The sequence below is a fragment of the Odontesthes bonariensis genome, chromosome 21, assembly GCF_027942865.1.
Source record: "Odontesthes bonariensis isolate fOdoBon6 chromosome 21, fOdoBon6.hap1, whole genome shotgun sequence".
NCBI classification, from domain to species: Eukaryota; Metazoa; Chordata; class Actinopteri; order Atheriniformes; family Atherinopsidae; genus Odontesthes; species Odontesthes bonariensis.
The window spans coordinates 18,101,569-18,113,902 of NC_134526.1; the positions used below are offsets into that span (position 1 = coordinate 18,101,569).

The 12,334-nt window shown below is 42.2% G+C and overlaps 1 protein-coding gene across 1 annotated transcript; it reads left to right on the forward strand.

Moving 5' to 3' along the window:
• The first annotated feature begins 209 nt into the window (after positions 1-209).
• On the forward strand, positions 210-6,218 carry LOC142371119 (uncharacterized). The gene is made up of 5 exons (XM_075453726.1): positions 210-452; positions 3,641-3,929; positions 4,181-4,216; positions 5,242-5,383; positions 5,537-6,218. The coding sequence occupies exons 1-5, from the start codon at positions 273-275 to the stop codon at positions 5,640-5,642; spliced, it is 753 nt and encodes a 250-aa protein (XP_075309841.1). The 5' UTR covers positions 210-272; the 3' UTR covers positions 5,643-6,218.
• Positions 6,219-12,334: the final 6,116 nt, after the last annotated feature.

The window sequence follows — 12,334 nt, forward strand, 5'->3', positions numbered from 1 at the left end:
TCAAACTGAGACTGAGAGCTGAAAGATAAATGGTCAACAAAGAACTTTTTTTCACGGGATCGGAACACGCACTCTCCCTCTTTGTCTGTTTAGTTGTGTCTTCATACATTATATAGCTGCTTTCTTGCTTTCAGAAAGTTTTTTTCTGGTGTAAGCATTGGTCATTTCCTTCTGACTCACGCAGTCACATGGAAAAATGGGAGGAGAAAAGAAGTTATGAACCACGGTAATTTCAGTAACACAATCAGTTCTACCAGCAAAAAAAAAAAGAAATGCCAGAGAGCGCTTCCTCTTTTAAACTTACAACCCTCTGTGGCAGCTGTGTTTCATCAAGGCTGGGACTGTCCCTTCTATTTTTTTATTTACTGTGTTTACTCAACGCTCAGGACCAGGAAGCTGAAGAAGGCTCAGTTTTACTCAATTTTGTTGCTGTTGTTGATGGAAAGTCACAAGTAAGTTGATCTCTCTTTCACTTTGGCTGAGCTCGGACTTCCTTAACCTTTTTGTGTTTTTGAAATCCTCAGTGTGTGTGGATTATGTTTCTTTAATTGATTTAGGAAGGGTTTTCAGTAACACACATCAAGGCTGGTGTGGACTGAGAGGACTTTTTACAATGAGCGAGACTGACTATAATGCACTGTAAACAAGAAAGAAAAAGAACGCTGAGTAAAGTTCTCCTCCACAGGAGGTCTGCTCCACCTAGACTCTCGCACAAAGCACATTACTTATAGAGTATTTTGCTTCCTGATTATTTTAGTAAACTGCCTCAAGGGGCTTTTTATTTGATATATTCTTAAGCTTCCTCTTCCAGTAAGTTTCAGCTGTAAATGACTGTGTTTTTGAAAAATCTGTTATCAAAATGTTCCTTACAAAAATGAGGTTCCATTGCCAACATTTGATTAAACAGGAAGAAAAAAGCTTCGAGCAAGAGTAAAACTCAGTTTCACACTATGCACATTTACCTGTACCTCTGGATGATAAAATACACAGTGCACTATAATAAGTATACTAAATATACAATATACAAACCATTTCCTTGACACGGTATGCGATGTAGAGTGATCAGCACCCAGTTTTAATTGTGAAAGTCAAAGGAGTTTGGTGGATTCTGAGAAAGAAGATCTTAGGCAATGCAAGAATTTCTCTTGGAGCTATTTCTAAACAACTTGTAAATCAAAATCAAATCAAATTTTAACCTGGATTTAAAAATGTCTACTTTTGGTGAAAGTTTAATCTCCATATCTTAATACCAGATCTTACATAACTACAAGCTAATCAGAAGTGTGGCCACTTCACAAAGTCTGGAAGAAGATCTGAACTGATTGCAGGAATTTGGTGTGGATGGTCGAGAATAATGCAGGACCAATTAAAGCACAGGCCTGCCATACACTGGAATTAGCAGGAACAATAGTGTCACAGTCTACTCGCTAAGTGAGTTTTACATCATCTTGGGCATAGACTGCTTTCCAACACGAAAGAAACATGGAAACCTTCAAGCTTTACTGAAGTCTACAGCTGACAATGTGGACAAAGACAATATCCTTCTAGAAGAAGTTTTTCTTGGTCAAATGATGCAAAGATTGGGTTGTATGGCCACAGTGACCCGAGGAATGTTTGGAGGCATAAGTGAGGCATCCGAAAACATTATACCAACAGTTTAGAAGTGGTAGTATCATGCTGTGAGATTGTTTTGCATCCAGTGGAGCGGGTTAGAGAGTCAGATCCATGAAAGAAAGCCAAAATGTTTAACCAATTCTGACATGAATGCAAGTCAGATACCCAACCAGAAATTCTACCAGAAGCCTGTTGAAATGTCTGGTCAAGGTGCAACTTGCCGAGGGACATTCAACAATATATAACGTGAACAATAACTCAAAACCCCTGGAGTTCAAACAGCTCGACAAAACCCTTAAAAACTCCATACTATGATGATATTTATGTTCATAAGAAGTGTATACTGGTGATTGTCTGTGGGTGTTTAGAGGAGTATTTTTTTTTCAGCACAGTATTGGTCTCTTTAGTTTATTAATGATTTGCAATTTTACATTGGTAGTGTATTCAAAAGGAATGCGACAAATATTATCAACAGAACATTTTCCTTGCATTGGCAGTTCTTTGATTAGGTGGAATAGTATAATGAATTTTGGCCAGTTATTTAGCTGATTTGATCGTGATGTTGTTTTCAGCTGTTGCAGGCAGCTGTTTTAAAAGAAAATGGCAGATCAAAATATTTTGCTCTTTTTGTAAATATGGACACAGCATCCCCTGGACTAAAGAGAAGAGGGACCAGTTTGGCTTGTCACCAGCAATCATTCAAAAGCCTGAATCTTAAAAATTATGAGGATGTATTTGTGCCTTTGGAACAAGAAGCTTACACATCATCTCTGCCAAAATGTGTATTCAGGTCTTAGAGCAACGTGTGCTCCCATCGAGACGATATCTTTTTAAGCAGGGCCTTGCAGACAGCCTGCGGTCCAGACCTTTGACCAATTGAGAGCATTTAGTGCATCATGAAAATAACATACCTCAAAGAAGACCCAGGAATGTTGAGCAGATAGAAACCTATATTGGGCAAGAATTGGACAGCATTCCTCTCCCAAAGGTCCAGCCACTGGTCTCCCACACATTTGCAAACTGTTGTCAAAATAAACATGCAACTGTCCCAAACTTTTTTAGATAAGTTGCTGCCATGAGATTCAAGCTGATGAGCAATTTGTTTTTTAATGAAACAGTAGAATATCAGGGGTGGTCGGTGGCGTAGTTGGTTAAGCAGCTGCCCCATGTACAGAAGCTTAGTCCTTGATGCAGCGGGCCCCGGTTCGACTCCCGCACCGGGTGGCCCTTTGCTGCGTGTCTTCCCCTGCTTCCTGTCTCTCTCACACTGTCCTATCATTAAAGGCATAAAAAGCCCCAAAAAATACTTAAAAAGAAACAGTGGAATATCACATTTTCAAATTTTGTGCCTTTTTCTTTGTTTTGTTGTGAATAAGATGTCGGTTCACGAGATTTGCTAATCATTGCGTTCTTTTCGTTTACATCAAAAGAACACAGTTACTGAAACAACAAAGTCGCTTTATATATGTTGCCTGTGTTGGAGCAGCAGGATGTTGTAGTGGTTAGAGCTGTTGCCTGTCAGTGAGACGATTTCTGTTGTGATGGACTGTTGTCCTCTCACTATTGGCAACTAAAGACTGACTCAGTTTGATTGCTATTGGCATTATGTATATGTTACTGATGGGTAGATTGAAAATAGGATATGGTAGAAATCATTTGTTCCACCACTTTAATAAAGCTGCATTGTACAGTTTGTAACTTCTTCCTTCTGTTTATGAATTCTGCATTTCCTCTGCACGCACCTCTTAGTAGACCAAACGTAAAATAACACATCAGCTTTTTAAATGAATCAGGTTCTAGTCTGCATTCATTAAAGAATGCACTTGCACTTCCTCTTCCACTTATTGAAATAGCAGAAGTTTTCAGAGATAATTAGTTTTTCATTTACCAGCAATACAAAAATGAAATGATTAACAATCCGATTGTTTCAGTTCTGTACAATAGATTACAAAATGTAAAGCCAGTCGGGGGGGCTAAGGCAAGTTGATCATCTTATATTAACATATAAAACATTTTTCTTATTCAGGCAGGACTTCTGAAGATGGAAAAAGGATGCCCTCCACAGGAGTCAGCTCCACCCTACCCTGGCCCACCCTACCCTGGCCCACCCTACCATGACCCATCCTACCCTGGCCCATCCTACCCTGGCCCATCCTACCCTGGCCCATCCTACCCTGGCCCATCCTACCCTGGCCCATCCTGCCCTGGCCCATCCTACCCTGGCCCATCCTACCCTGGCCCACCCATGCCTCAGCCAGGGATGTACCCTCAGCCAGGATACCCCCCTGCACCTCATCCTGCTGGATACCAGGGAGGTCTGTGACACTGCTTACGTTTTTACTATTTCAAATCTTTTATTTTCTGTGACTTAACATATAAAATGTTCCGATGTTCCTTAAGGCACCACAGAAATCAAAGGCCATGCTTTTATAGGCTGTGTACAAGCATTGTAATTGTGAAAATACAATATACATCCCATTTAAAGTCCAACTTAAAAAGAAGAAGAAGCACACTAAAGTACAGTACTAAAGTGCAGTTATGTTTTTTTTTGTCTTTTATCCGCCAGGTGTTGTTATTACCCAAGCAGCAACCGTCTCAACAGGTGAGGTGGCCTGGACCAGGAAAATACTGCAGTATGGGAAACCACATGCATCGAGCATGTCTCAGAACAAATGCATGCACATGTTAAAGTTGAATTCACACAATGCACATGTCAGTGAGCGCTCATTCGTTTAGAGGCAGTATGTTTCCAGTTTGTGAAGTGCGACCAAAGCAGTGGTTGGGTGCTTGAAATCCTTGGTCTCTTATCGAACTCCTCGGAAGAATAGCCCTGTGTGTAGTCTGTCTCTGCTTGACAAAAAGCTATTGTTCAGTGTTTGTGGTGTGCACAACCGCATCTTAAGTATTGCCCTCTGTAATAGACAAAGATTTCTATCACAGGTACATTTTTTACTTAAACACATGAAAAATGTGTGTTATTTGCTCATGTTTTCATTGTGACCATCAACCATAGCCTTACTAACTATATCACTATTAATTATTTATCATACAACTTTTAAAACCCTCTGAGCTTGGTTCAGTCATTTTAATTACTTGACAGGAATTATAGAAAGGCAAAAGAAAGACACTAATAGAACAAAAATTCAGGCCCTCCCTACATAACTGTTAACTGCTTAACACTTGCAACCTCCCCTGGTGACATTTATTTTGTGCCAAAATCTCATAACAACAGCCTTAAATTTTGAGCCTACAGTAAAGGACATTGCTTGCACAAAATCTTGCATTTTTCCCCACACAGTGCATAGTCACTAGCTGAAGTGTTTTAGTACATTTAATATCTTTAATTTTACCCGAATCATTTTCTTGCCGACATAGATTAAGACCGAACAATTCTTTGTGCATCCAGAAGACGTCAGTATTTATCCGAACAATAGTATACAGCATGACCAGTCCATTCTAGAGTGGACATGACTGTTAACTATATGAAAACATCAGTAATTAAATACTTAAATAAGGCAGTGAGAAATGGGTCCTTGGAGGGGAAACTGCAGTCAATGTAGAAGTGATTTTGGAGACAAATCAGTTATGTTCAACAATGTTTTGTATTGTGTGTTTTCTCATCCTCAGGTACTTGCATAGTAGGACCTATACAGCAAGACACCCCGGTACGAACTGTATGTCCCTTCTGCCAGCAGTCTGTGGTCACCAACACAGAGCACATATCGGGCCTGTTGACCTGGGCTATTTTTGGCGGTCTCGCCCTATTTGGGTAAAAAACCTAATGCATGTTTGATACGTTGAGGATATCATATAGAGAAAGTAGTCAAACTTATCTGAAGCTGCTGAAGAAAGTTACAAAAGATTCAATGTCACAACTGTACAAAAGGGAAAGCTCACAAGCCCTTCCTGTTTCTACTTGCAGGTGTTGGCTTTGCTGTTTCTTCCCGTTCTGCATTGATTCCTGTAAAGATGTGGAGCACCGCTGTCCATCGTGCCACAGGGTCATCAGCATATTCAAGCGGATGTGAATCTATGCTTACCCTGAATGGGACAGAAAACTCAGTACTTACATGTAGTTGTGGCCTTACTTTCCTTACAACAAACAAATTAATTTGTCACTCTTGACTGATCACGTTGTGTCTGTTAACATTTGAAATCAGACATATATTGAGGAGTTACAATAAGCAATAGGATGAACTGTTGTTCCTTTTTCCTTATGTTTATCATACATTTTTGCATCGCATTCTGATTATTTCTGTTGGTTTATGGATTTTTTCAGTCTTATTTCTTCTTTTTAATTGAGGACACATGTTTAATAAGGCCTCTATGAAGCAGATAAAGTGAGCTGAGCAATGATATATCACCTGTATGTATCACCTGCCTACACAACTGTGTTTCGAGCTAATTACTCACTCTCTTTTTCTTTTCTTTTAAAATATGGAGGGAAAGTTTAATGTTACTGGATCAGAACAAGCTAAGAAAGTACTTAATTCGTCAATGCTTACTTATATTGCCTCCACTCAATGTAGAAAGTATGGTATCGTTTCACTGAACAATGTTATGTCCAACATTATGTTTCATTTTGATAAAAATTTTTAAACCTATTGCTTGTGTTATTCTTAAAACCTATCAGAGATGTTTACTAGATGGATAGATAGATGGATGTTAACTCAAAAAGAAAAATAATTTCATCTTGCAGGTAATCTATAGATTTTTACTATATTCCTTTTAAATATACAGTATATATACATATATATAGAGATATATGTATGTATGTAAGAAAATCTCTTATTATCTTACTATCCGCATGTTTGATGTAAAACGAGATTAGATCAGACATACTTTACTGATCCCAGGCGTGGAAACGTGTGTTACAGCTACAAGTATAGAGCACAGTACAACAGAAGAATAAGAGAAGAAAATGTTGTGGCATTTTGAAACAAAAAAACTATATGCATAATGTATCGAGAAATAAGTATTTACATAAAAGAATAATCTACAAAATCATGTGAAATAACGTGCAAATGGACAATGTATGTATGGATATTAAATAATTAAGGTGAGCCCTGATCACTTTGTTCAGTCTGTTTGCGTCACTGAGTCAGTCCGATGATGCTCCCCCAGCAGTGAAGACCATTACATTGGCCACGACAGACTGATCAGACTGATCACAATGTATATGTATCGTTTTGTTGTTTTCAATAACGGAATGATTTTGGAACTACGTAGGTCATTAAAAAAGAAGTTCGGTTTTTAAACCTTAACTCATTTCATAAAATACGTTCAACAGTTTAGTGAAAGTCGGCGTCCTTCGGATGATATTTAGATCACTCGAGATCCGCCTATATCCATATAACGGGGAGAGAACCGGGCATAGACAATACAGTATTTATTTCACCAATACTTTAAGATACTTTCTGTTGCCACTTGTAGCATGCTGATAGTAAATGTGAGTTTCTTATAAGTCTTTGTAAAGAACTGTAATAACGAAAGGGAAAGTAAAGGGGAAGCATATAAAAGGCTTCAAACAAGTCTTCAGATAAATTTGCAGCAATTTCAGACATCTGGCAGCGGTTTGTTTGGCAGCATTGAGTTGCCTGTGGTATGAAATGCGCTATATAAATAAAGACGCCTTGCCTTGCCTTCAGAATTGTGTGTCGTCCTACAGTCCAGGGCAACATGTTACAGTGGATGAGCAGTTATTTCCTTCAAAGGTTCTGTTGGGTCTAAAAGTTCACTCAAGACAACCCCAGTGATCAACAAAACACACACACACAAGATTGTATTTTTACTTGCAAGGGGAGCCTGACGGAGTGACAGAACTTACTCCTTCACCCGTGCTCAAACGACTCCATCCGACTTTCCCCCGTGTAGTTCTTTTTATTCCACAGCTTAGTTACAATCAGCATACGTAAAGCAATCTTGTGAGCAAGATGCAACAAATGTTTCACTCTGACATCTAGTTCCTCACGTGTTGAGTGGTTGCACATTCTCCTACATGGGAAGACCAGAGCACCCTGTTTCTCACAGTTCCCTTTAATTACTTTAGCCGCATTCCCACTGTAGGAACCTTTGGCAGTTCCAACCTTTTAATCCACGGGGCCGTTTTCTCCCGCATTTGCACATACCGGAACTCGGGAACATCGCCCCCAGTTCCTATAAACATTTTAGCTCCTTCTCCGAGGCTGGGGCTTTTCTGGGTTCTATAGGAACACATCTGACGTAGGTGTTTGGTGGTCGGTAGCTACGCCCCATGTCATGTTGTCACGGCTGAAATGTTTACTCATACAACACGGACACAACCTGCGCGTGTTTAATAAGTTAAACTTACACGTTGTCTCCTTTGTCTGCGGCGCTCTGCTCTCCTTCCTTCATGAAACCAAGAAGTATCGCCTGCGCTCGATCCTTCGTCTCCTGCCTCTCTCTGTGAGCTCTTCCAGCCTCGATATTAGACGCCTGATGTGATCGTCCATGATTAATATCACCATCATGCAGACCATGAACACAGTGGCCTCCCCGCTCTCCATATTAGCTTCTTGGTGGTGTTTTTTCCTTCTCTCCTTACTTTTCGCGGGTTTTGTTTTGTTTTGTTGTTGAATGTGGCGCTAAAGTAACACGTCACTGACGCAGACGGTTGCACCGCATCAGTCCCGACCTGATCCCGACTCATGTGCGAATGCAAACTGAAACAGTTCCGCTGGGGAAGGACAGTTATCAGAACGAAATTCGAGGAGGACCGTTCTTAGAACGGCTCTGTCCGAATGCGGCTTTTGTATCACAGCAAGCAAAGTTCACACACTACATGCCTGTCTATGAAATGTTGTTTACTCAAAATGAAAATCTATATGCATTTTTCCAACAGGTGTGTTGTGAATAGTGAACAATAGTATTGTTCAGAATACGAATGAGACAGCTAGCATCTTGAGAGGAATACACAATTTTTTTGCAGAGGGGAGGAGGCATGCAGCAGAAGGGAAAATGTCTGAGGCAGAACTGTAATAATGAATGGGCTGCCCCCTTCCTTCCATCAATGACATATACACATCTCGCTGCCTCAGCAGAGCGCAAAACATTATCAAAGACATCACCCATCCCACCCACCACCTGTTTGACCTGCTTCCCTCTGGCAGACGCTACAGGTGCACAAGAGCCAAGACAAACAGACTCAAGAACAGTTTCTTTCTAAAAGCCATCACCATCCTGAATGCACACATGCACCAGCGCCCCCAACGTGCAAAACCTCATGTGCAATAACCCCACCCTCACAGAACCCCCTGTGCAATAATCTTTTGTGCAATAATGTGTAAGAATGTAAGATAGCATTTTTCCATTTGTATTTCATTTTGTATTTTTGCACATGAAGGCTAGCCGCAAATTCAACATGGCAGACTCACCTGTCTCCAATCGCTCATCAACCGTCCAGGTCCAGATATAAGATGCTCCTTCCTGGGTTCTACCTGTTCGCCAGTAGCTGCATGCGATAGCTCTCGCTCGTTGGTCGAACGCCGCAGCAGACATCCCAAGTACCAAAAACTCGTTTCAGGGAGATGCTTATCGACCCCCCCACCCCCCGCGCCCGGCCCTATATTAAAGGGACACTATGTAATAAATTAAGTCATTTATTAGCTCAAATTAACATGTTCATTCATAAGTTAGTCCTCATTGGTGTAAAATGATCTCTGTCAAAAATCTCCCTTATCCTCCTGAGTGAAGAATAACTTGTCTGTATCTACATAGAGCAGGTAAGCTCTATGGAGGCTGCCATGTCCTTCCGGTCTATGAAAAATGACGAAGTGCCGAGAGGGACATAAAGCACTTCGAATCGCGATTTCCCCACCAGGCCTACAAGCAGAAATGACGTCATTGTGACGTCATTTCCGCCAAATGGCTTACAGCCGCTAATGCTAAATAGATTTTATTCCTTGGCACATATGTCTTTGTGTTCATTAGCTTTCTTTTTGTAAGTGCATCATCTTCTTCTTTTTATTATTATTCCTATGCTCCCCCTGGATATCTTCTTTTTGGCGTTATGCTCACATTTGTAAACTGTTATTTTGTTGATTTACTAATAAAGTTTAAAAAAAAAAAAAAAAAAAATGCTAAATAGATTTTCTCGTAAATGGTCCCACTAATAATGCATTGATTGTTACCAAACTTCTGCCGTGGTACACATAGGCTCTTAACTCACAAAACGAGGCATTAGAAAGTTTGTAAGTTTACCGTGAGTTTATTTTCCGCTGCTAATGCTCCTATTGCTAACGCAGGCTAATGCTAACGCTGCGTCGACGTCACTTCCGGTAACTCCCGGAATATGACTAATTGCATTGCTTGCACACCAAAGGAGATGTTATGTTATCTGACATGTTATCTGTCATCTGTATTCATAGTGTTGTTGTATGTGTGTTATGTAATCCTTTGTACTGTGTGTCTTGATTTCTTTTTGTTTGTATGGACCTTGAGTCTGAAGCTATAGCTTCTTGAATCTTGACACATTCCGCTTGCCGTAGTTCAAGAAGTTGCAGCGCACATTTGAAAACGTGAGGCGCTAGAGAACAAATTCATTCAACTTTGCAAAATAAAATTGCACCACTAGATGGGGGAAGAAATTACATAGTGTCCCTTTAAATTGGGGATATTTTTAAAGGCTTAGACAGGCTGGATATAGATAGTTAGATACTGTAGCTGGCTCGTTAGATATAGGCCTACACAATTTAGTAACTAAATGTGTTTGATACTTTAAATAAGTCTTTGATACGTTTTGCTTTATTTTATAACAGCATTTAACCTACAGAAATGAAATGCAGATGATGGTGCGTTCAACTTAGCCTACCTCCACATGTTTTACAGTCATTAAGTCCGCCGTGGGCAATACTGAAGTCACTATTGCATACAGTGCACCTCGCACGGTGTCATCATTCTTCACCTTCACTAGGCATGGATATACTTTAGTATATTCTGCTGTAAAATGAGTCATATATTTTCGTTTTTTACTCAAGGATTCACCCTCTGCCATTTGGCAGGATGCACAGTTTTGAGTGGTAACTTAGGTGACTGTCAGAGAGTAAATCGAAGCCCTCCCACACCGAACATTATTGGCTTATTTTGCTGACTAAACCAATCAGCGCGCCCTCTGACAAGCAGTCGGCCTGAGCAGAGCATCGCTTTGGACAGATACGCATTACGCACAGGTTTCACAAGCAACCTCTCCCCACGGCCTACACCCCTCTCTCTCTCTCTCTTGCCTGCGCAGTCGAAACGCGCATGGTGCACGAGAAATTGTATTGCCTGCACGCTCTCACTCGCATTGAAAAAAAACAAACAAACAAAAAAAAACACTCCCTCGCATAGTCTAAAATCCGGGATATTTTATCCGACTCGCGGGCATCCGTGATTAACTATCAATATCAGGGAGACTCCCGGAAGTTCCGGGAGACTTGGGATGTCTGCCGCAGGATTACTATGTCTGATTCGGATTCTGACGCCTTTCTGCCGTTTCCAAGCCTGCTTCCCCCGCTCCCTCCTGTCGGAGCGCCCGGCTCGCCCCTCACTCTGCTGCCGGCTCCTTGGCATCCGCTCTCCAGTCCTGGGGCATCCGCCCAGCTGAGGGCCTCGGCCCCGATCAGCTCGCTTCCCTGACAGAGCTTCTCCAAACCGGCGATTCATCGACTCCTTCCCCACCCACCGCTGGTAAAAGGTCCAGGAATCGATCCCCGCCTCCGGCCAAGTGGCGCCGGGGCCGTCCTCGCTCCTCCGCTCCGGCTCCGGGGCCCACGCGCGCAGCCTCCGCTTCGATATGGTTCTCTGTCTCATTGTGTTAATATGTTTGCCCGGTCTCACGCTTGCTTCTCTCACCTAGGCCAGCCGTATGTGCCTGCTCACGCTCATGTCTCGCCTCGTCTTCGCTCCAAAGATCCCGCAGGGGCAGTATGTTGACTTGGTCTTCCTGATTGCTCACCTCTCCCGTGGTCGACCGGCAGGTCGCTTCCTCTTCTGATTTCACGGCTGTTCCGCTCGGCCGATCCCCGCCTGTCCAGGGATCTTTCCATCCGCGCTTTTGTAGCTGCATTCGGGGTCTACAGGGACGTTATTTGCTCTGTTTATCCCGAGCGCCGAGTCGAGCGGGACTCCTATCTCGCTCTGATTGCCGATCTCAACCTTAAATACGGCATGCTTCTCCTGCTTCACCGTAGCGCCCTCTGTCCCTCCATTCCGTTAAGGCGGCCCCCTCCGCTCTTCCTGTTCCTAAAAGCCCGGCTAGCTCGGTCGGTAGAGCGTGAGACTGGTAACCTCAGGGTCGTGAATTCGCGCCCTACGTTGGGCGTAGCAGTTTGATGTTTGATCCAGCACTTAAAATCAAGTTCAGCTCTGTTGCCACCATCACAGCGTCCTCAGTGGTGCCTCTTTGAATGATCACAATCCAAGATGTCTTTATGAACCATGATTTCTTTCTTAGCCTAACGAAATGATGTTGCAGCCTAAAGCCAGCAAGAACTGACCAAACTGTTTGGGTAAGGTATTGTTAAAGGGGAACTCCGGGGCATTTGAAGCGCATTTCCATTGCTAGAGGTTGTCAAATACTGATAGTAGGACACAGACAGGTGCAAATCTGCGCTCCCTGTGTGGAGATCGCGCTGTTCGCACAGCCTGTCATGCGAGGCTAATACGTGGTGGCTAGGGGCAAGCGCTAACCCTTCCACGTAAAACAACAACTTGCACACTG